General features: G+C 44.7%; 2 protein-coding genes across 5 annotated transcripts in view; one reads left to right on the plus strand and one right to left on the minus strand.

The window, feature by feature from the left end:
• The window catches only part of FAM83G (family with sequence similarity 83 member G), a 35,703-nt gene extending 26,563 nt beyond the window's left edge, over positions 1–9,140 (minus strand). The window contains exon 1 of one of the 2 annotated variants that reach the window (XM_070761448.1): positions 7,732–9,140. In XM_070761448.1, the coding sequence (XP_070617549.1) occupies positions 7,732–8,214 (483 nt within the window). In that variant the 5' untranslated portion in view covers positions 8,215–9,140. The remainder of the gene's footprint in view (positions 1–7,731) is intronic. The other variant, XM_070761446.1, reaches the window with a different exon arrangement.
• SLC5A10 (solute carrier family 5 member 10) overlaps positions 1–24,128 on the plus strand; it is a 66,028-nt gene extending 41,900 nt beyond the window's left edge. Inside the window, exons 10-15 of one of the 3 annotated variants that reach the window (XM_070761450.1) lie at positions 10,989–11,096; positions 11,577–11,727; positions 21,445–21,583; positions 22,184–22,399; positions 23,106–23,202; positions 23,598–24,128. In XM_070761450.1, the coding sequence (XP_070617551.1) occupies positions 10,989–11,096; positions 11,577–11,727; positions 21,445–21,583; positions 22,184–22,399; positions 23,106–23,202; positions 23,598–23,776 (890 nt within the window). In that variant the 3' untranslated portion in view covers positions 23,777–24,128. Of the gene's footprint in view, positions 1–10,988; positions 11,097–11,576; positions 11,728–21,414; positions 21,584–22,183; positions 22,400–23,105; positions 23,203–23,597 lie in introns of all 3 variants that reach the window. The other 2 variants (XM_070761449.1, XM_070761451.1) reach the window with 2 other exon arrangements.
• Positions 24,129–24,133: the final 5 nt, after the last annotated feature.

A 24,133-nucleotide genomic window follows, 5' to 3' on the forward strand; every position in this document is an offset into this window, starting at 1 on the left:
GCTCCAACGCTGGAAGTTTTTAAGCAGATGTTGGATAACCATTTGTCTGAAGTAGTGTAGGGTTTCCTGCCTAAGCAGGGGGTTGGACTAGAAGACCTCCAAGGTCCCTTCCAACTCTGTTGTTGTTGTTGTTGTTGTTGTTATTATAAAAAAGAATCCCAAAGAAAAGTGTATCAGAAGAGACAGGATCGCATCAGCTCTCAGCTGCCCTACAGAACCATTGACCAACGGTTTCATAAACAATGGCACCCAAGGTTTCTTTCTGGCTTTTTGCAGGGTTTTTGGGGCTTCCCTGTCTAGCCTGCAGACTATAATTTTCCAGTGACAGCTGTTAGCAACAGTTCTTGAAAATTAAATAATACTGTGAGAAAATGTGACACAGAAATGACGTGGAATTATTTGACCTGCCCTAAAGGCGTCTTCTCTGTGATTCAGTGGCCCGAAAAGAGACAGGTGGAATCGTCCCAGACAATATGAGAAACTATTTTTGAATGTCTAGAATTTAATGATTTATTCAATTTATATGCTGCCTGTCTCACTCTCCGACTCTTCCCTGCCTCCTGCTGTCACTCCTTAAATGGGAGCAACCCAGCCAAGTTCATCTAAAAACTAGGAACCCAACAAAAAGATCATGCTGATACAGCTCTGATGGTGCCTGAAACTTGGGGAAGCTCCCAACTGAAGGCATCCAGAGACCTGTCCTTCTTCAGAAGGTCCCACTGATGTGTTCAGACTCAGGTTACTGGGTCAAGCCAGCCAAGCTGTCAATCTCTCTAGAGCAGGAGTCCTTGGCAACTTGAAGATGTCTGGACATCAACTCCCAGAAGCTGGATGGGGAATTCTGGGAGTTGAAGTCCAGATATCTTCAAGTTGCCAAGGTTGGAGACCCCTGCTCTAGAGCTTTTGAATATTTCTACACTGAAGGCTCCATTTCTGTTCAGAAAGCACATTTGAACCTGGAGGTCTACCTTTTCTCCACAAGAAGTCCTCCTTCAAGGTAGGCAGAACTTGGAGCTGCATCTGACATTACAGGAGACGTGAAGGCAGAATCTCACAGCTACAAGAGTCACATTTCCATCCAAGATCTGCCACCACATTTTCTGATTCTTCCCTGGGAGAAACACCTGGTCAGGGGAGAAAAGGGCAGCAGAATCCCCTGTGAAAGCTTTGAAATACTGAGGACTATTTTCATTTTATGTTGAAAAAAGGGGGACATTTGGCCATTTCCTGGAGGCTTCTTAGAAACGCAAGATGATTGCTTTTGCTAATAAAACAAAATGATTGCTTTTGCAAATAAAACAGATTCTTGGTACCTAATCAATCCTGGGCTAAGCCAAGGCAGCTCAAAAGAGAAGCTTAATCTCCTAAGGACACTTTGATGTTTTGGCTTGAAGGCATTCACAGGCCCAAGCTTGTCCAAGGTAGTTTTTGGTGGATCAGCTCAACAAAAACTCAGCACGTGAAATCCAGTGTGAAGCAATTGTGGGCATGTTGATTTCTGGAGGTAAACTTAGCTAGAATGTGTGAATTTAGCTGCTCTTACTCATCGAGAGTCAGGTCAACCAGTCCAGGCAACCAATCAATTAAGCAATACTGGCTTAATGTAACTTGTGAACTCAGCTTTTCAAGTCAATAGCTGACTAATCGACTCGCTCCTAGTTTTTCACCATTTAGGCGTGAACTTGCAATCGCTCCCTCTGTTTCCCCCCCTCAACTTCCAAGGTCTTGGCTACATTAATTTTCAGTTGATAAGATGGCAACAACACGGCCTCATTTGCATAGAAAATACAGATGTGTCCACATCATCAAAACAAAACATGTCTCTGTCACCAAAGGTTATCCTGACATGTTGATCCAAAAATGCAGTAAACAATCCACAGGACATCACACAACCTTGTGCGACGTCCTGCTTTCAGCTGACCCATTCACAAAACATTCGTTAATTCTCACACCTCCACCTTATGCCATTTTTTTCACACTTAGCAACCAATCTTCCTTTCCATCTTTGTGAAAAACATTCCATATGCCAAACCTATTCAACTTTATCAAATGCTTTCTCTAAATTAATAAACACAAGGTAAACCTCCTTTCTCACAGAGATGTATATTTCTCAGGAAAGAAAAACTAAATAGCCAGAATCTGGTCTGAACAGCTGCCCACCATAAAGTTTCACTGGACTTTTCATTCTTGCTTCTTGTATTCTTTCGATATTTTGAAAAGGTCACTTTGATACTATACAAAAAAGTTGGCTCCACACATTTAGAAGATCTCATCGTTCTTCAAACCACTAATTTTCTCCATCATTCATAGTAAGCAATAAAATCAGTTATGCTTCTAGATTTATATTAATTACTTTTCATGCAAAGACGTGTTATTAATATTTTCATGAATAGACTTGTTATTAAGCCATGGAAACAAAGTTTTTCTCCTAAGCAGATGCTCATCAAGCCAATAATCATTCTTGAATTCCTGATGTCCCAGCAATTTCCTCCACTCTCTCATATCTTGTTTCCAGTTATTCTTCTCCCCTATAGAGTGTTTCCCCCTGGATTACATCTATTCAGAATATTGCGATTTCTTTTCCTCCAAGACCATCCTTGGTTTTGCAATGCAGTCTAACATAATTATCACCAACCTGTGGATGTGTGCTTTCATACACACAACAGCCTAGATCAAGGGTAGGCCAAGTTGGCTCTTCTATGACTTGTGGACCAACTTCCAGAATTCCTGAGTCAATCATGCAAGCTCAGGAATTCTGGGAGTTGAAGCCCACATGACATAGAAGAGCCAACTTTGCCTGCCCCTGGCCTAGATGATAGCAAAGTACACTCTCTAACTGATATCTTAGCCCTTTTATTATAAAAGCTGTACCTTTCCTTCTTTGCCTGAATGGACACCTCTGCTCCAGAAGACCAGTCCACCTTCATTCAGACCAATCATCTCATTCCCTTTCCTTTGGCCTCCCAAACAGACCACCGATCTGTCTATTCTCTCTCTCTCTCTCTCTCTCTCTCTCTCTCTCAATCATCTATCTATCTATCTATCTATCTATCTATCTATCTATCTATCTATCTATCTATCCATCCATCCACAAATCTATCATTTATCATCTATCTTATCTATCTACCTACCTATCTATCTATCTATCTATCTATCTATCTATCTATCTATCTATCTATCTATCTATCTATCTACGTACCTACCTACCTACCTACCTACCTATCTATCTATCTATCTATCTATCTATCTATCTATCTATCTATCTATCTATCCTGTTTGTCTATCTATCCATCCATCAATCTATCATTTATCATCTATCTTATCTATCTATCTATCTATCTATCTATCTATCTATCTATCTATCTATCTATCCTGTTTGTCTATCTATCCATCCATCAATCAATCTATCATTTATCATCTATCTATCTATCTATCTATCTATCTATCTATCTATCTATCTATCTTTCATTCATTCATTCTTTCATTCATTCATTTCAGACTTTGTTTATCATTGCTCTTTCCTCTTTTATCTTTTTCTGCTCCATCTTCCATTTGCTGCAGTCACAGTCAGAGAGACCCATTGATGTTGATCTCCAGTGCCCATGAAGGCTTTGGTCAATCCAAGCCCCATGGCGTGATTTTTGATGAGCCACTGGCACGCCTGGCAGGTGGCAATCAAGAGGCACCCAAGGGTGTCCACGTTCCTTTCTGCAAACGTCTCCAGATGGCATCCACGCACCATCAAAGGGGGCTGGGGTTTTGGTGCCATGGCTGTAGCTGCCATATGGACTCTTCTGGCCGGGGTCTCTAATCTTGCCCACAAGGCAACTCCTCACCAAGGTGGAATGCAGTGGACTGGCGCAGCCTCAACGTCTTTCAAATATAATTACAGGCATATTTCAATTCTCTTAGTAGGTTTAATTTCTCATTATGGTTTGATGACAGGTAACTGAAGATTTTAAAACATGGCTTCTTGGCTCCCTTCACCTCTACCAACCACCCTTTGATACTGCAATTCGAGAGGGATATTAATGTGTGGGAATCTGCCAGCAGGCACACGCTGGAAAACACCTTTATTTGCCCGCTGACAGGTTTGGCTTCCCAACCTAATGTGGCAAAAGTAAATAAATTTATGCATTTATTCCGGGTTGACAGCTTCGTCTTTTGCAATGGAAATCGCCTTTGCACCAGCTGCAGAGGCCCGATTGCTTAAACATCAACCGAAAGATTGAAAACGAAGCTGGGCCTGGATCACACGCTCCCGATTTTAATTAATCTGAATTGAAAATGAATGAGGAGGAGGAGGACGAGGGAAAGGCACGTCCAGGGCTGGACCGGAGGTTTTGAAATATGTTAATAAAGTGAGAGTACAACGAGACCATTCGCAGTTACTTTTGATTGAGGCAGTTGTTTATAATATGGGCTTGAGTTTTAATAAGTAGCCTTTTATCTCTTTCTTGCAACAGCCTGGAAAAAATCTAGGTCACAGTTACTCCCATTTCACAGATGGGAACATCGAGACTGAAAGATGCCTGGGGACTTGGAGCCACGTTGCAGCTGCGAGAGCAATCATGGGCTTCCCAAGGTATGCCCATGTTACACCAACACTCCGCAGTCTGCATTGGTTGCCGATCAGTTTCCGGTCACAATTCAAAGTGTTGGTTATGACCTATAAAGCTCTTCATGGCATCGGACCAGAATATCTCCGGGACCGCCTTCTGCCGCACGAATCCCAGCGACCAGTTAGGTCCCACAGAGTGGGTCTTCTCCGGGTCCCGTCAACCAAACAATGTCGCTTGGCGGGACCCAGGAGAAGAGCCTTCTCTGTGGTGGCCCCGGCCCTCTGGAACCAGCTCCCCCCAGATATCAGAGTTGCCCCCACCCTCCTTGCCTTTCGTAAGCTCCTTAAAACCCACCTCTGTCATCAGGCATGGGGGAATTGAAAATGTTTTCTCCCTTCCCCCTAGACTTATAGAATTTATACATGGTATGCTTGTTGGTATGATTGGTCTCTTAAATTGGGTTTTTTTATTGTTGTTAGCCGCCCCGAGTCTTTGGAGAGGGGCGGCATACAAATCTAAATAAACTAAACTAAACTAAACTTTTTCCAGCTGTGCCTCCTACCAAAGTCTTAGAGGCCCAAATCCAATTCCTTTCCTGTTGCGTTTCTTTTTCTACGTGAAAGATATTGATAAAATTGAATGTGTCCAAAGACGGGCTACAAAAATGGTGGAAGGTCTTAAGCATCAAACTTATCAGGAAAGACTTCATGAACTCAATCTGTCTAGTCTGGTGGACAGAAGGGAAAGGGGGGACAGGATGGAAACATTTTAATATATTAAAGGGTTAGAAGTGTTTTTAATAGGAAAGTGAACCCAAGAACAAGGGGGCACAATCTGAGCTTAGTTGGGGGAAAGATCAGAAGCAACATGAGAAAATATTATTTGAGTTGTAGATGCTTGGAACAAACTTCCAGCAGACCTAGTTGGTAAATCCACAGGAACTGAATTGAAACATGCCTGGGATAAACATAGATCCATCCTAAGATAAAACACAGGAAGTAGTATAAGGGTAGACGAGATGGACCAGGAGGTCTTTTTCTGCTGTCAAACTTCTATGTTTCTATGAAACAAATAAACGCTGGTTTTGTGCAGCATTTAGACTGGGGAGATCCAGAGGTTGGGCACAAAGGAAACATCAAAGAAGCCCTTTGGGCAAGTCCTGGAATATTCAGTGCAAGGAGTCAGTAAAGACAAGAGTGTTCTTAAGCATTTGCAGAGGACCGTGAATAGCTATTTGGAAGTAGCTGAGTCTTTAAAGAATGAAAAGCTGAGATTTTGGCTCCGTTTCGGTTCATGTTCTGGGGAGTCAGGCAATTTCTGGGGAGGAGGAGGGCCTCTTCCTTCCACCCCAGTATCTCCCCAGTATTTCCAGCATCATGGATGCTGGCTCAGAGGTGGGTTCCTCTCGGTTCAGCCTGGGTCAATAGAACTGGCAGTGACCCAGGCCTGCCATGGCCCCCCCGAGTTGGTTCTTTCGCGCTGCATAGGCGCCACCATCTTGTTATGCTTTTTAAAAGCATTGTGTATGCGTAAAGCATGCGCAAAGCATTCCCATCCGTGTGGCGCGCCACTGAGCAAACCGGCCGTGAAGAAAAGCAGAACCCACCCCTGTGCTGGCTTCCAACCATTAGCTCTTCAACCTGTCACTCATCCAGTCCCACCTCCTCTCCCATCCTCTGGGAGATGGGTAGGCCAAGTGGGCTCTTCTATGACTTGTGGACTTCAGCTCCAAGAATTCCTGAGCCAATCATGCTAGCTCAGGAATTCTGGGAGTTGAAGTCCACGTGTCATAGAAGAGCCAACTTGGCCTACCTCTGCCACCAGGTGAGAGAAGGAGCCATTATACAAAGCCCAGAATGAGCCCACCAAGCACCAAATACCAGGTCTATGGTGGCTCAACCTCCAGGCAGAAGCTCATGAGATGTTGAGCTTGGTCCAGAGGACATATAAAGCCCTATATGGCATTGGACCAGAGTACCTTTGGGACCGTCCTCTGCCTCAATGCATCCCAACAGCCGGTTAGGTCCCACAGAGTTGGCCTTCTCCAGGTCCCGTCCACCAGGCAATGTTGGCTGGTGGGACCACGGGGAAGAGCCTTCTCTGTGGTGGCCCTGGCCCTCTGGAGCCAGCTCCCTCCGGAGATTCGCACTGCCCCCACCCACCCAGTCTTTTTAAGGCCTTAAAAACACCTCTTTGCCGGCAGGAATAGGGCCATTGAAATTTTGACATCTCCCCCAGCCTATGATTGAGTGAAAGGATGGATGTGGATGATGGGTTTCACATAAATTGGGGTTTTAGAACTTGAATGACATGTTTTTAGCTTGGTAGTCTTTTAGTTTGTTTTAATATTAGATTTCTCAGATGTTTTGTATTTATTGTATTTATAGGATTTAGGGGTAGTGATTTCTGACAGTCTGGAATATTGTGTTCAGTTCTGGAGACCTCACCTACAAAAAGATATGGATCAAATTGAAGGGGTCCAAAGACGGGCTACAAAAATGATGGAAGGTCTTAAGCATAAAACTGATCAGGAAAGATTTCATGAACTCCATCTGTCTAGTCTGGAGGACAGAAGGAAAAGGGGGGGACATGATCGAAGCATTTAAATAGTTTAAATGGTTCAATAAGGTTCAGGAGGGAAGTGTTTTCAATAGGAAAGTGAACCCAAGAACAAGGGGGCACAATCTGAGGCTAGTTGGGGGAAAGATCAGAAGCAATGTGAGAAAATATGATTTGACTGAAAGAGGAGTAGATGCTTGGAACAAACTTCCAGAAGACGTGGTTGGCAAATCCACAGTGACTGAATTGAAACATGCCTGCGATAAATATAGGTCCATCCTAAAATAAAATACAGGAAATAGTAGAAGGGCAGACTAGATGGACCAGGAGGTTTTTTCTGCCGTCAATCTTCTTCTATGTATCTATGTTTTTAGCTTGCTAGTCTTTTAGTACAATTCTGGGAGTTGAAGTCCAAATATCTTCAAAGTGGCCAAGGTTGGGGAACATTGTTTTAATGTGTTTAGATTTCTTAGATGTTTTATATTTATTTCTGGTGAGCCGCCCTGAGTCTCGGGAGAAGGGCGGCATAGAAATCTAATTAATAAAACGAATAAATAAATTAATTAATTAACCCAACACACACACACCAACACCCCTACGGCGCTCTCACCTTCTGAGCCTGGAAGATCATCTTGCGCACGACCTCCTTGATGTGGGGCTGGTAATCAATGGGCGGCTGCATGTAGACGGCTGCCCTGGTCACCCCACGGTAGGCAATGGCTTCTGGCCAGCCAAGGTCCAGTTGTGGGATGGACCGGTCAGATCGTTCCGGCCAGTATTCCAAAGAAGGCCCCGGGCCTTGCTCATCGGCCTGGCTGCCACTGTCCCCACAGCCCCTGCTGTCCTTGAGGGGGAGATCCGCGCCGGGGTCGTAGGTTTCCAAGGTCTCCAAGACTTTCTTGAGCTCCAGCTCGGAGAGGAAGTCTCGGATGTTCTCCTTCTTGAGAACTTCGTAGAAGGCTTCTGGCCCTCTGGCCACCAGAGCTTCTAAGGCCAGCCTCTGCTCCTCGCTGTAGAAGAATTCGGGCTTGGACTCACTGGATCTCCAGTTGATGTGACTGTTGTCCAGACATTGAACCTGGGAGAAAGCCATGGTTGGGCTCAGGAACCAGGAGAAGACTCTGCTCCACCAAGAAAGGCAAAGAAGTAATGGAGTGGTTGGTATTCCTGAGATGAACAGTTAGCAGCAGCAAATAAAGTTCTCCAGCTCTTCCAAAAGCTCTTGAGAAGTCTTCTGCAGTGTCACCAAAGATGCTTGGGCGCCTTCTGGCCTCCAGATCTGGTTCCTCATCTCATCTCGCAGAACCAAAAGGACCGAGGAGTCTTCAAATCGAGTCTTTCCTCTTCCCAAGCTTTTGTTAAACGGACCACAAAGGGTGGATAGCAGGGTCCCAACTCCCGGAGGCTTCCTGCCCTCCCCAAATGACTCCGGTCTCCACCGATCTTCCTCCTCCTCCTCCGTCAGAAAATGTTCCAGCGATCCCCTCTCCTGCGCGCCACCCTCGCTTTTCCAGATGCCCGGAGGCGCTGGGTGACGAAAGGGGAAGCAATTTAGTCTGAAGGCATCTGCCCAGAGTTTGGACGGAGCTCTTATTCCCCCCGGGGCTTCTTCTCCTGCCGCTGCCCGCCTCGGAGACCCTCGTCCGGTGCCCCCCTGCCTACTAGCTGGACGGAGCTGGGGCTCTCCTCTTCCTCCGGCAGGCGCGCTTCTGAGATGCCGGATCTCGCCGGGCGACCGCGTGGAAAACTCCGGCGGCGTCTGCCGGGAATGAAGTCAGCGTGAGAAGAGGAGGAGGAGGTGGAGAAAGAAGGGAAGGAGGAGGAACTGGAGACCGTCCCGGCTGAGTAAGCCGCTCCTCCTCCTCCTGGCTTCACCTGCAGCCTCAGGTGGCGCCGCCCGACGGTCCCTGTTCCTGCCTGTCCCACGCGGGGCTCTCGCGGTGCCAAAACCTGCCCCGCTCCGGAGGGGAGGCAGGAAACTGACTCACCACTCCAGTCGGAGCTCGGCTCGGCTCTGCCACGCCAGGCCAGGCCAGGTTGGGGGCAGAGGCTGGCCGGGCAGCTGGTCAGACTTTGGCCCCTCCCGTGCGCAAAAGGCCGCCTGCGTCTTCTCCAAACACGGGCAACGTTTCCGTTCCTTCTTTGCACACAGGAGGAGTGTGTGTGTGTGGATGGATCCTCGGGAGGGTCTCTGGAAGAAGCTTTGGGGGGAGAGAAGGGGGAAAATCGCAACCCCCTGGAATGTCCAGAAGGGAGGGAGGGGCGGCTTTTCTCACCGGGCTTTTGCCCGCTTCCTTACGCGGGTGCGCTCCAGGGCGATTCTAGGAAACGTTGCTGTCTGGTGGGATGGAGGAATTCCGTCTTTTCTAACGCCCCCTGCCCCAATTTGGAATCTTGGCCTTGGAATACTCCTATCCAATGACCTAAGTGCCAAAGCCCACTGCAACAAAAAGGCTTCAAGATTGTTCATCTAATCCTAGGTAGTTTCTGCTGCAGTAATCTCAGACTACTAACCAGAGTGTACAAAACTTTTGCCAGACCAATCCTTGAATAGAGCTCATCTGTCTGGAACCTGCACTGCATTTTGGACATAAACAGCCTAGAAAATGTCCAGAGATACTTTACCAGAAGAGCCCTCCATTCCTCCACTCCCAACCGCAACTAGACTCACAATCCTAGGTTTGGAAATCTTAGAACTACTTCGCCTTCAACACGACCTAAGCATAGCCCATAAAATCATCTGCTACAACGTCCTTCCTGTCAAGGACTACTTCAGCTTCAACCACAACAACACAGGAGCACAAACATACAAAGTCAACTGCTCTAAACTCAATTGCAGGAAATACAACTTTAGTAACCAATATGTTACTTTTGATATCCACGTTGGCCTTGTTGGACTCCTACGGAAGTCGCTGTTCTCGCCTTGAACGCCTAATATAATCATCCCTAATGAGGCCCCATTATTATTTTGACTTGGGCTAGTTAATTATCAGGCGGAGTCTGGGAGCTCCTTATTTTCAGACTAAATAATTTCATGAAAAGCCTTTGAGAATTATGTCTTTCTTCATCAGGTCCTGTGGCCACCCCACAGATCTAATGAAGCCAGAAGTAGTTGGTTTATTTATTCATTCATGGGCTTAGGCTTAAAAAACACTCCGGGACTATTTTTGTTAGGAATTATAAAGAAAACTTATCCCAAAAATATAAAATATCTGCTGTTACATATTGTGGTGGTGCCAAGAATTCTGTATTCACAAAAATGGAATGGTCCGAGAATACCAGAAGACAGAGAAATAATCAAGAAAGTATATGACTCTGCAGAAATGTATTAAATGATAAAAAAAGATTCGGACTATTATGATATCTGGACATTGTGGTACAAATGGATAAGAAAAAGGGAAACTAATCTACAATGAAAATGTTTATGATGTAAGAACATATATATAGATATATAATTTTATAATATACAGACAAGAATGAAAAAGTTGGATGCTAACTTGAAAAATATTTGGATGTGGATTTGTGTCAATGTCTGTTTATTTGTGCTCTTTGAAATGTATAAAATTTAATAAAAAGTGCTTTAAGAAAAACCACTCAGTTCCCACCAACACCAAGTGCTTTATATAAGAAAAATGCCATATCAAGAATTAAAAAAAAAGGAATAAATTATATGTTTCTGGACAAATTGTATAATAAGACAGAACAGGAGTCCTGAGGGAGTTGGGCGGCATACAAATTGAACTAAATAAATAAACAAAATACCAGAAAGGAATTATTCTGGATCCAGGGTCATTGATTTTGGCCTCGGGTCTTTCCCAAGGTGGCAGCCCAGTAGGTTGAGGTCCCTCATGTTTGTGTTGATTTTAGATGCTGTTGGGTGTGTTGATCCAGAAGAATGCACTCGCGTCTGTGGAACAGAAGTTGGATGTGCCAACATCGCCTACCCCAAGTTGGTGATGGAACTCATGCCCAGCGGTAGGTGGAGACCACATGGTGTCACGTGCCTTGATTGAGGCAGCTTCACGTCGCAGGTGGTCTCCTTCCTCTTCCTCTCCTCTTCTTCCTCCTCCTTCTCCCTTTGCTTCCTCCACCTCTTCCTCTTCCTCTTCTTCTTCTTCCCTCCTCGTCATCATTGTCCTCCTCCTCCTCTTCCTCCTCCTTCTCCTCTTCTTCTTCTTCTTCTTCTTCTTCCCCTTCTTCTTCTCCTTTCTTCTTTTTCTTCTTTCCCTCCCCTCTCCTCCTTTTCCTCCTCCTCCTCCTCCTCCTCCTCCTCTTCTTCTTCTTCTTCTTCTTCTTCTTCTTCTTCTTCTTCTTCTTCTTCTTCCCCTTCTTCTTCTTTCTTCTTTTTCTTCTTTCCCTCCCCTCTCCTCCTTTTCCTCCTCCTCCTCCTCTCCTTCTTCCCCTTCCCAAATTTAGTGGTTGCACTGAAGTCCTGACTTTTCCGCAACCCCCCAGGTCTACGGGGCTTAATGGTGGCGGTGATGATGGCTGCCCTCATGTCGTCCTTGACCTCCATCTTCAACAGCAGCAGTGCCCTCTTCACCCTGGACATCTGGAGGAAAGTCCGGCAGCAGGCCAGCGAGAAGGAGCTGCTGCTGGTGGGAAGGTGAGGCCGATGTGGTGTTGGGGGATTTTGCTCGGGCCATCAGAGAAATCCACAATCCTATGAAGTCTGCCATCCTATACTTTGTAGCTAAACCAACACTGCCTACTTTAGGAGGAGTGGAAGAACTTAAGGGCCGCAAGAGTTGACATTTAGTCACGGACGAATTGTGATTTGCTTGGTGTATAGGTGTGTATGACTGTATAGTTTTGTTTAAGGGTTTTTATTGATTAGCTTAATAGGGTTTTACGGTTTTTTACTGTTTTATATTTGACTTTATTTTATTATTATACTATTTTTTTCTTGTAGGCCGCCTTGAGTCCCAAGGGATTGGGTGGCATATAAATCAAATAAATTCAATTAAGTTAAATTAAACTAAATTAAATTAACACTTTTGTAGACATTTGGTAGATTATCAACAGAGGTAGGTTTGTCTGCAGTAGCCCAGTGATGGCTGAGCAAGCTGGCTATCTGTAAATGTTGGCCAGTTGGTGGATGAAGAGGAGAAAACAGGAAACTGACTTCAGAGATAAGGGATCAAATTCATCTCCAACTTGGTACATCAGGGCTTTGTCCCTGGGATCATAAAGAAGAGGGAAGCAGTTTAATGTTTCCAAATGTAAAATAATGCACTTGGGGAAAAGGAATCCTCCATCTGAGTATTCATTGGCAGTTCTGTGTTAGCAAAGCTTCAGAAGAGAAGGATTTAGGGGTCGTGATTTCTGACAATCTCCAAATGGGTGAACAGTGCGGTCAGGCAGGAGGGAAAGCAAGTAAAATGCTTGGCTGCATAGCTAGAGGTATCACAAGCAGGAAGAGGGAGATTGTGATCCCGCTGTATAGAGCGCTGGTGAGACCCCATTTGGAATAATACTGTGTCCAGTTCTGGAGACCTCACCTACAAAAAGATATGGATAAAATTGAAGGGGTCCAAAGACAGGCTGAAAAAATGGTGGAAGGACTTAAGCACCAAACTGATCAGGAAAGACTTCATGAACTCCATCTGTAGAGTCTGGAGGACAGAAGGAAAAGGGGGGACATGATCGAAACATTTAAATATATTAAAGGGTTCAATAAGGTTCAGGAGGGAAGTGTTTTTAATAGGAAAGTGAACACAAGAATAAGGGGGCACATTTTCAGGTGAGTTGGGGAAAAGACCAGAAGCAACATGAGAAAATATTATTTGACTGAAAGAGTAGTAGGTGCTCGGAACAAACTTCCAGCAGACGTGGTTGGTAAATCCCCAGGAGCTATATTGAAACATGCCTGGGATAAACATAGGTCCATCTAAGATAAAATACAGGAAATAGTGGAAGGGCAGATGGACCAGGGGGTCTTTTTCTGCCGTCAATCTTCTTCTATGCTTCTATGTTTCTTCTCCTGGATAATTTCCCAGTCTCACTCGCCACTCAGTGTCTCTTCCTGTAAAATGGGCTGAACAATCTCAGCAGCATCTGCTGACTTCAGCGATTGTTTCATTGTTGATGCGACACAGCGAGAGCTCGAGTGATGATTGTCGGAATTGCACACCGATCTTCATCAGGATTAATCACCGAGCGAGGCCCCGTTTCATCGGCCTGTTTGGCAAGCCGGGATTGAGGAAGAGAAGCCGCCAACGTTGTGGCTCTTGTCCCCAAGAATGTATCGCCCCGAAAAAAAATTTCAAACCCTCTGTGTGTGTGTATTTGTGTGTGCACGCACACATTGTGTTAGCGCTATGTTTCCAAGTATTATTGGGTTTCTTTAAAATATATATATATATACAGTGATACCTCATCTTACAAACGCCTTGTCATACAAACTTTTCGAGATACAAACCCGGGGTTTAAGATTTTTTTGCCTCTTCTTACAAACTATTTTCACCTTACAAACCCACCGCCGCCTCTGGGATGCCCCGCCTCAGGACTTCCGTTGCCAGTGAAGCACACATTTTTGTGCTGCTGGGATTCCCTTGAGGCTCCCCTCTATGGGAAACCCCACCTCTGGACTTCCGTCTTTTTGTGATGCTGCAGGGGAATCCCAGCAGCGCAAAAACAGGTGTTCGCTTGCAACGGAAGTCCGGAGGTGGGGTTTCCCATAGAGGGGAACCTCAGGGGAATCCCAGCAGCGCAAAAACGGGCCCTTCGGCTGGCAAAAGGGGTGAATTTTGGGCTTGCACGCATTAATCACTTTTCCATTGATTCCTATGGAAAACATTGTTTCGTCTTACAAACTTTTCACCTTAAGAACCTCGTCCCGGAACCAATTAAGTTTGTAAGACAAGGTATCACTGTATAACTTTCTGTTGCATTGATTGGTGGAAGTGCTGTGTTCCCCATAAGTGATTACTCTTCATTGTGACTCTATAAATGTGATTTATGGACCATCTCAGGCGGCTTGAACTGGACAATGCAGGATGACAAAATAGCCGAGTTGGAAGGGACCTTGGAGATCTTCTAGTCCAACCCTCTATTTAAGCAGGAGAGACCCTATACTCTTCCAGACAAATGGCTGTCAAAACTCTTCTTCAAGACCTCCAATGTTGGAGCACTTCTGGAGGCAAGGAGTTCCACTGGTTAATTGTTCTTACTGTCAGGAAATTTCTCCTTTGAACTCACTGGATGTTTTCTTTGCCAGGTTGTTAGAAAAATTCCCAAGAGAGCAAGAGAATAAAAGCAAAAGTTTTAATTAACAACAAAAGATGGAAATACAGAAAAAATCTGGTATGATCATACAGGGACCTGGAGAGGTCACTTATGTCAACCTTAAGCTGACCCCCTCCTCCTCCTCCTCCTCCTCCTCCTCCTCCTCCTTTCAGTGCCCTTTCAACTTTGAGCAGTCACTAAAGGGAGTATTGTGAGTAGAAGCCTCCCTGCGGCCAATGCAAGCCCTGAGCCCCCCTTCGGTATCCAGGGAGGAGCCCCTGGCTTTCATGGGGTGGGGACCGAGTCCCTTGTTGCCATGGGGAAGGATGCAAACAGCCCCACTTGGAGAAACAGCGCTCCTGTCTCGGCAGGTAAACCCACAAGCTCCGGCCTTCCTTATAAGGACGAGACGTTTCTTCCTCCCCTTCCCTTTTGTCTGCACCATCAATTGACATGCGTCACCTGCCCCCCCCTCCGCCCCAGGGGAATGGCATGCCAGGATGACTGGAACACAAGGGGGGGGAGAGTGGGTCATTCCAGGACTGGATCCATGGCAAGACTGACTTATCTACTGCTCCACGGTGCTTGCCAGCCCTCTCTAAGCAGTTTACAGAGTCAGGAAGGGAAGGAAGGAAGGAGGGAGGGAGGGAGGGAAGGAAGGAAAGAAGGAAGGAAGGAAGGAAGGAAGGAAGGAGGAAGGAGGAAGGAAAATAGCAAGAGCAAGAGCATTTAGACCTATATACCACTTCACGGTGCTTTCTATCTTTCTCTAAATGGTTTACAGAGTCAGGGAAGGAAGGAAGGGAGAGAGGGAGGAAGGAAGGAAGGAAGGAAGGAAGGAGGAAGGAGGAAGGAGGAAGGAAAATAGCAAGAGCAAGAGCATTTAGACCTATATACCACTTCACGGTGCTTTCTATCTTTCTCTAAATGGTTTACAGAGTCAGGGAAGGAAGGAAGGGAGAGAGGGAGGAAGGAAGGGAGGAAGGAAGGGAGGAAGGAAGGAAGGAAGGAAGGAAGGAGAAAGGAGGAAGGAAAATAGCAATAGTAAGAGCATTTAGACTTATATACCGCTTCATGGTGCTTTCCAGCTCTCTCTAAATTTATTTATTTTATTTATTTATTAGATTTGTATGCCACCCCTCTCCGTTTACAGAGTCAGGGAAGGAAGGAAGGAAGGAAGGAAGGGAGGGAGGGAGAGAGGGAGGGAGGAAGGAAGGAAGGAAGAAGGGAAGGGAAGGAAGAAGGGAAGGAAGGAAGGAAGAAAGAAGGGAAGGAAGGAAGGAAGGAAGGAAGGAAGGAAGGAGAAAGGAGGAAGGAAAATAGCAATAGTAAGAGCATTTAGACTTATATACTGCTTCATGGTGCTTTCCAGCTCTCTCTAAATTTATTTATTTTATTTATTTATTAGATTTGTATGCCACCCCTCTCCGTTTACAGAGTCAAGGAAGGAAGGAAGGAAGGAAAGAAGGAAGGAAGGAAGGAAAGAAGGAAGGAAGGAAGGAAGGAGAAGGAAGGAAGGAAGGAAAGAAGGAAGGAGAAAGGAAAATAGCAATAGCAGTAGCCCTTAGACTTATATACCGCTTCACAGGTCTTTTACAGCCCCCTCTCATGACCTCCTCCTGTCGAGCAGGCCACAAGTGATGTTCTCCTGCCTCTGTTCTTCTTCGCTTTTCTCTCCTTGCCTGTTTGCCTCGCTGGGCCTGGAGGACCTACTTGTTTTTAATGCTGATTGAGAAATACCTGCAGTGGGCAGAACTGGGCCACTGCCCTGGCTTGGCTTTGAAAGAAGCGGGCGGGAGGGTGTGACCTCGACCCGCCCAAAGGCTCAGAGATGGATGGGCAGTTATGCCTAACCTCCTTGGGCCTGGATTTGGCGGCCGTTTGAGGACAGCCCTGCGGAGTTGGCTAACCTAGCAGGTCAATTAAAAAGTCTCATCCGAGGCTTGGAACAGGAATAATCAGAATTATTAATCTGTCAAACTTTCGAGGAGGTTCTCCACCCAACACTGTCCAGTTTTGCTGGACTGCAAGTGTCTCACTTGCCAATTAGCCTCCTTTGTTTCTAAACGTTTTCTGTACACCGAAATGTCTCAATCTGAGCAACTTTTAAGGCTTCGACTCCCCATAATTCCCTGTGGCTGGCTGGCTGGGAATTCTGGGAGTTGAAGTCCACATGCGTTAAATGTTATATAAGGCTGAGAAAGACCAGCTGATACTTTCTTTGGTTTTCCAGAAAAGCTTACATCCAGACATTTAAATGTCCAAGTAGTCCGTCTGTCTGTCTGTCTACCTATCTATCACCTGCTTACTCTATATACCTATCTCCTACCTACCTACCTGCCTATCTATCACCTATTTACTCTATCTGTGTGTCTGTGTGTCTGTGTGTCTGCCTGCCTATCTATCTATCTATCTATCTATCTATCTATCTATCTATCTATCTATCTATCTATCTATCTATCTATCTATCTATCTATCCCTATCTATCTACCTCTCTCTCTCTTATCTATCTATCTATCTATCTATCTATCTATCTATCTATCTATCTATCATCTATCTATCTATCATCCATCTATCTATCTATCTATCTATCTATCTATCTATCTATCTATCTATCTATCTATCTATCTATATGCCGCCCCGAGTTTGCGGAGAGGGGCGGCATATAAATCCAATAAATCTAATCTAATCTAATCTAATCTAATCTAATCTAATCTAATCTAATCTAATCTAATCTAATCTAATCTAATCTAATCTAATCTAATCTAATCTATCTATCTATCTATCTATCTATCTATCTATCTATCTATCTATCTATCTATCTATCTATCTACTTATCTACCTACCTACCTACCTACCTATTTATCTATCTGTAAAATTTATATCCCACTCAACTCCCATTGGACAGTTTAAATTTTAAAAAGTTAATTGCCTAATTGCTTCCGGAATTGGGGAAACTGTCCCAGCCATCCCATCAGGTACTTTCCATAGAACAACAGGAAGCTGCCAAGATGACTATTCAAAATTAGATAACAAAGACATTTTTGTTTACACTAACAATGTGCGTTCCTCGTTTACCCGCCTCGCCCTGCCATCATTTCTCCTTTTTGCCATTCCAAAAATTTCGTGCCGGCCTTCAGCCCTGAACCTCTTTCCCTGAAATGCTGATTTTTCAAGGTCAAGTTAAAAAGACTTTTAGGTTTCTGCAATCTCTCTCCTTCGTAATCTTCTTTCTTTCTTCCTCCCTCGGGAGAGCTACCAGAACGAGGGGATGCTTTCATTAAGACCTGATTGGCTTTTTTGGCCTGAGGTCTAAATAAAGAGTTATCATAACTAACGATGCGCCTGGACTTGTTTGCGTTTTCTTCTGTTTATCGTGGTTTTTCTTAGCGCCGAGGGTGTGTTGCGAGGATTTGTGGGTTTTTCATGGTGTGGGTGGAATGACTGAATGTCTTTTTCTTTGGTGGCTTCCCAGAATTTGGTGGACCTCCTGGTGGGGATCAGGAGATTTAGAACATAACCATTACAGTATAGCAATACTAAGTCGCTTAGTAACGAAAGTCAATGGATAGATGACAGATGCTTCTTATTGAAGAAAAGCAGTAACACATCATCATAAAGGATTACTTGGGAAAATCTATGGAGTCTACAGAGAGGGGCGGCATACAAATCCATCAAATAAATAAATAAACAAACAAATAAACAAATAAAATACAAAAATAAAATATGCGTTAAGATAAAGAAAGGTATAGGTAGTTTACTTTTGCTTTACAATTGTTTTAATAATGTTAATTTGTTTATTAATTTTTAAAATATTTTGAACTATGTAATAAAATCTAGACTTAATGAACTCAATCTGTAGAGTCTGGAGGACAGAAGGAAAAGGGGGGACATGATTGAAATATTTAAATATATTAAAGGGTTAAATAAGGTCCAGGAGGGAAGTGTTTTTAATAGGAAAGTGAACCCAAGGACAAGGGGACACAATCTGAAGTTAGTTGGGGGAAAGATCAAAAGCAACATGAGAAAATATTATTTTACTGAAAGAGTAGTAGATCCTTGGAACAAACTTTCAGCAGACGTGGTAGATAAATCCACAGTAATTGAATTTAAACATGCCTGGGATAAACATAGATCCATCCTAAGATAAAATACAGAAAATAGTATAAGGGCAGACTAGATGGAGCATGAGGTCTTTTTCTGCCATCAGACTTCTATGTTTCTATGTTTCTATGACTTTACAATTTGGGGGGGGGGGGCAATATAGTCTGCATGATAAATCATTGAAGTATATATGAAACTAATTTGTTAATGGAAAAAAGCGTGTACTACTAATTTATATACTTGAGACAAATTATAATATAAATATAGTGACTTTGATGCTAATATAATGCTAATATCTGTATATACTACTATTAATTTAATTTTCTTTGATTCTCTTCTGCACTTACTATTGTGTTCTCTTTTTCAAAAGTGGGGAATTAATAAAATATTTCAAAAGAAAACAAAAAGAAAGCCAAGAGACACCGTTCCTGGCTGGGGCGTTGTTGAGCGATGTCTTCAGAGGTGTTAATGAGCTTTGCAAATGAATTCCTTCCACTGTGACTCTCATCCCGTAACGCTTGGGAGAAGCAGGTGACACCATCACTTCCGAATTGGAGTGGGCTCGGTTCGGGTTGCCCCTGAAATCAGGAGTGACTCAGCGGAGTTTCCACCAGCTTGCAAAATCCGTTCCTCCATGGGTTGCAACTTGGGGCGTGGGTGTGCTCGGAAGGGTGTGTCCAGGCTGGGAGACCGACAATATGAAGGCTACCTTGAGTGTAAGGTTGGAGGAAGAGGACTTTACAATGCTGAAGGAACTGCCATTCCTTCCTTCCCCCACTTTTTTTTAAAATATTTTTTTAAATTAATTTTTAACAAATTTATATTGCACACAACATAAAACAGTGCATAGTGAAATGTGCCCACCACCCAGACACACACACATTCCCACCACCAAATCGGGGGTGTTTCTTATATAATCCACTTGACCCAAGAGCAATATATCTATTTACCTATTATAGAGTGATTCCAATTTATTTCTTGTAGCTTGGTCTCGGATTCTGCTCGTCATATATCGTCTTACCATGTCCCACCGTCCCATCAGTTGTCCCAACTCAGTTTCATTATCCGAATTTATCCTTTTATCCATAATTTCAAATTGAATATGGTCCACCATGTACCTATACCAATTTTGCATTGTCCATTTTGTTGCATCCTTCCAACCCAAAACTATTACTGCCTGAGCGCTTTCTATTGCTGCTTTTTTTATTTCTCTAAATTCTCCCATCGCATTGATTTTCACTAGTCCTGCCATTTCCTTAGTGATTGTCCATTGTATATTTAGCATTCTATTGATATCCTCTTTCACTTTTTGCCAAAATTCCTGCACTATCGGGCATTCCCAAAACATATGCATAAACACTCCTTTGTCTTGACACCCATGCCAACAATTCCCCCTGACCTTCTGCTGAAAGTGTGCGAGTTGAACGGGAGTAAAATACCACTTATGTAACATTTTCCTTCCTCCCCCCACTTTTAGAAACATAGAAACATGGAAGATTGACAGCAGCAAAAGACCTCCTGGTCCATCTAGTCTGCCCTTATACTATTTATTTTTTATTTTATTTATTTATTTATTTTGTCCAATACACAACACATATAGAAGAGAGTAGACATGAGGTAATATATATAAAGAAAAATATAAAATAGAGGAGAAGATATATGTAAGGAAGAAAATATATATGATATATGAGATAAAAGAAAGACAATTGGACAGGGGATGAAAGGCACACTGGTGCACTTATGTACACCCCTTACTGACCTCTTAGGAACCTGAAGAGGTCAATTGTGGAGAGTCTAGGGGAGAAATGTTGGGGCTTAGGGGTTCACACTATTGAGTCTGGTAATGAGTTCCGCGCTTCGATAACTCGATTGTTGAAATCATATTTTTTACAGTCAAGTTTGGAGCGGTTAATATTAAGTTTGAATCTGTTGCGTGCTCTTGTGTTGTTGCAGTTGAAGCTGAAGTAGCCATTGACAGGTAGGACGTTGCAGCATATGATCTTGTGGGCAATTCTTAAATCGTCTTTTAGGCGTCATAGTTCTAAGCTTTCTAGACCCAGGATTGTTAGTCTATTTTTGTAGGGTCTTCTGTTTTCCTGTATTTTATCTTAAGATGGATCTACAGTAGGCTTATCCCAGGCAGGTTTAAATTCAGTCACAAAAGATGGTGGGGGTCCAAAGTTGCTGTTGAGGATCATTTTTGTTCCTGGGATGGTCATTGACTGCCATCAACATCCTTTTCCTCCTCCTTCCTTCCTTCCTTCTCTTTTTCCTTCCCTTCCTTCTTTCTTTCTCCTCCTCCTCTCTCTCTTCCTTCTTTCCTTCCCCTCCTTTCCTCTTCTTCATTTGTTTCCTTCTCCTTTCTTTCTTCTGTCTCCCTTTTCTTCCTTCTTTTCCCATCTTCTTTATTTTGTATATATTTTTTTAAATTTTGAAATGATTTTTAAAAAAATATACAAAAATGAAAATAGAACAAACAAAGCTATACAGCTACAACCCAAAAAAAAAGGAGAAAGAAAAAGAAAACTAAAAGGAAAAAAACAAGGGATGCTAACATGTAGATGTACATTTATAACTGTAAAATCTGACCACACCACCTGTTGGGACCTCTACATGTTAAAAAGAGCAAAATAACCCAATTCTCTCATAACATGCATGAAGGAAAGAAGGAAGGAAAGAGAGAGAGGAGGAGGAGAAAGAAAGAAGAAAGGGAAGGAAAAAGAGACGGGAGGAAGGAAGGAAGAAGGAGGAGAAGGATGTTTATTGCAGCCAATGACCATCCCAGGAACACAAATGATCCTCAACAGGGACTTTGGACCCGCACCACCCCTGGAAGAGTTGACCTTCAAGAATTCTGCTGTGCTTCCCTTTTTTTGTTGCCCCTCGGGGTGATTCTGGGGGGGTGGAAAAACAGGGAAGGTGAGCAGGGCAAAGTGATGGGGTTTTTGCTGCTTTGTGGCAGGGTAGTGACCATCGTCCTCGTGGTGGTCAGTGTGGTGTGGCTGCCCATCCTGCAGAGCTCCAACAGCGGTCAACTCTTCATCTACATTCAGTCGGTCACCAGCTACCTGGCGCCTCCCGTCACCGCCATCTTTCTCCTGGCTGTGTTTTGGAAGAGAGCCAATGAGCAGGTGAGTTCAGTTGTGTGTGTGTGTGTGTGTGTGTGTACGTTCCACAGTGCCAAACCTCTGGCTGCAAAAACCAATCCATGCAGCAATTTGCACATCTGGCCAGTGTACAAAAGCATCAGCCCCATCAGTTCATGGGAGTCTTGGGGTATGGTGGATGGTGGTTATGGGAAGCTGGACTTGGAAAGAGGATGGTGGCCGTATTTGGCTCACCTGGATTTAGAGCAAAAGGTGTGTGACTCTTCCCATGGCCTTGCTTGGGCGAGGCTTGGGCTCAGGAATTCTGGGAAGTCCACAAGTCCAGACCGGGGGATCTCCAACCTTGGCAACTTTAAGACCTCTGGACTTCAACTCCCAGCTTTGTTGACTGAGGAATTCTAGGAAGTTGAAGTCCACAGGCCTTAAAGTCGTCACGGTTGGAGCCCTTCGGTCTATAGTCCAGGGGTAGGGAAGGTTGGCTCTTCTAGGACTTGTGGGCTTCAACTCCCAGAATTCCTGAGCCAATCTTGCTAACTCAGGAATTCTGGGAGTTGAAGTCCACATGTCATAGAAGAGCCAACTGTGCCTACCGCTGGTCTAGACGGCCTTGGTTTTCTTGTGCAGGGGGCCTTTTGGGGCCTGATGGTGGGGCTGGCCATGGGGCTGTGCCGGATGGTCTTGGAGTTTGCCTACCCCGCCCCCCGCTGCGGCGTCCAGGATCATCGGCCTTCGCTTTTGAGGGACTTGCATTACCTCCACGTGGCTCCCTTGCTGTGTCTCCTGACTGCGGTCATCGTGGTGGGCATCAGCTGCCTGACGCGGCCTCCCTCTGCAGCCCAGGTGAGGACAGAAAAATGGGATGGTCACCCTCCCTGTGGTTTCCCCAGTCGCTCGCCTTATTTGCTTTTACACTGATTCCTATGGGGAAATGGCTTTTTCTTACAAACTTTTCTACTTAAGAACCTGGTCACGGAACGAACTAAGTTCTTAAGTAGAGGGACCACTGTATATTTTTGAGCAGTGTATATTATAGTGTTTTTAATGTACATATTTAATTTTTTTATTAATATTGATTGTTTCCTCATTGCTTAGTTGACCCCATGACAATCATTAAGTGTTGTACCTCATGATTCTTGACAAATGTCTCTTTTCTTTTATGTCCACTGAGAGTTTATGCACCAAAGACAAATTCCTTCTGTGTCCAATCACACTTGGCCAAGAAAGAATTCTATTCTATTCTATTCTTTATTCCACTATTCTATTCTATTCAGTTCTATTCTATTCTATTCTATTCTATATTCATAAAGATTATTTTTAAATATGCAGATGCCCCATGGAGCCAGAGGAGGGGAAGAGAAGGAAGGGAAAGGGGAGAGAAAGGAGGAGAGAAGGAAGGATGAAGAGAACAAGGGAAGGGAAAAGGGAGGAGGGGAGAGAGGAAGTAAATGGATGAAGAAGGGCAGAGAGAGAAAGAGGGAAGGGAAAGGAAGGGTCCATGTTCATCACCTGCCATTATTCTATTTTTCTCTCTTGGAAACCATTGCAGATACAGGATGTGACTTGGTGGACGCGACGCTCCCTGGAGGCGCCTCCCGCTGCCCATCTCTCCGGACCCCCATCCCTGCCTGGGACCGAGAAAGAGGGTGGGTCGCTGGGCCAGGGCCCAAACTTCTCTTTGCATGCTTGAGTTGATGCCAAACCAGGCAGTTCTTCTTGGGGGGATGAAGACCAAAAAAAGTAGGGACAGCAATGGACGGGGACTCAGCTTCCCAGGGAGGGGGGAGGGCACCCAAAGGCCACCCAGCCCCCCTCCAGGGCTGAAGGAGGGGAAAGAGAGAGACACAGAGAGAGAGAGACCAGCACATGCCAGTCATGAAATGCAACCCATTGCAAGCAGGAGGCAAACCTCTGGATGGTTCTCCTGGGCATTCCTGCTCTAAGGTGGACTGCTACTGCACATGGAGGTTCGGGGGCCATTCGGTCTGGGGAACGCATCATCTCATGTTTACCGTAAGGCTTCCCCTTCTCTCCCTGCCAGCTGCCCCAGGAATCCTCCAACCAGCAGATGGAGGGTCCTCCCAGAGGGACGTTGAAGGTGACCCCAAGAAGAGTGGCCGGAGCCAGCAAAGGCCCACGGGCTTCTGGTCCCAGGTCTGCTCTGCCAATGCCCTGGTCCTCATTTGCGTCAACCTTTTTTTCTACGCTTACTTCGCTTGAAAGCGTTTCTTTGGGGGTGGCGGGCGAGAAGGGTGAAGCTGGGCTTGAAACAGGGGGCGTCGTGGGTGCTTTTCCAAGAGGTCTCAGCCCGGGGGTTCTTGGCAAAGCAAAGGGACGTTTGCAAACCGGATCTGGAGAGGAGAGACGATGTGGAACTTGGGATTTAAATGGAAAACTTTATTTCACGGCGAGATTTTCGTTTTGGCAATGAGGGAAATGACTTGGGGGGGGGGGCAGGAGAGAGTCCTGAGCAGGTCTGTAAGTCCCGCTTGCTGACAACTCCACGGCTAATTTTCAAGGACTGGCCCAGAAGATAAAACCCAATAAATCTGGGATGCTTGGATCATTCCAATTTTG

The sequence above is a fragment of the Erythrolamprus reginae genome, chromosome 9 (genome assembly GCF_031021105.1).
Source record: "Erythrolamprus reginae isolate rEryReg1 chromosome 9, rEryReg1.hap1, whole genome shotgun sequence".
In the NCBI taxonomy this organism is placed as follows: Eukaryota; Metazoa; Chordata; class Lepidosauria; order Squamata; family Dipsadidae; genus Erythrolamprus; species Erythrolamprus reginae.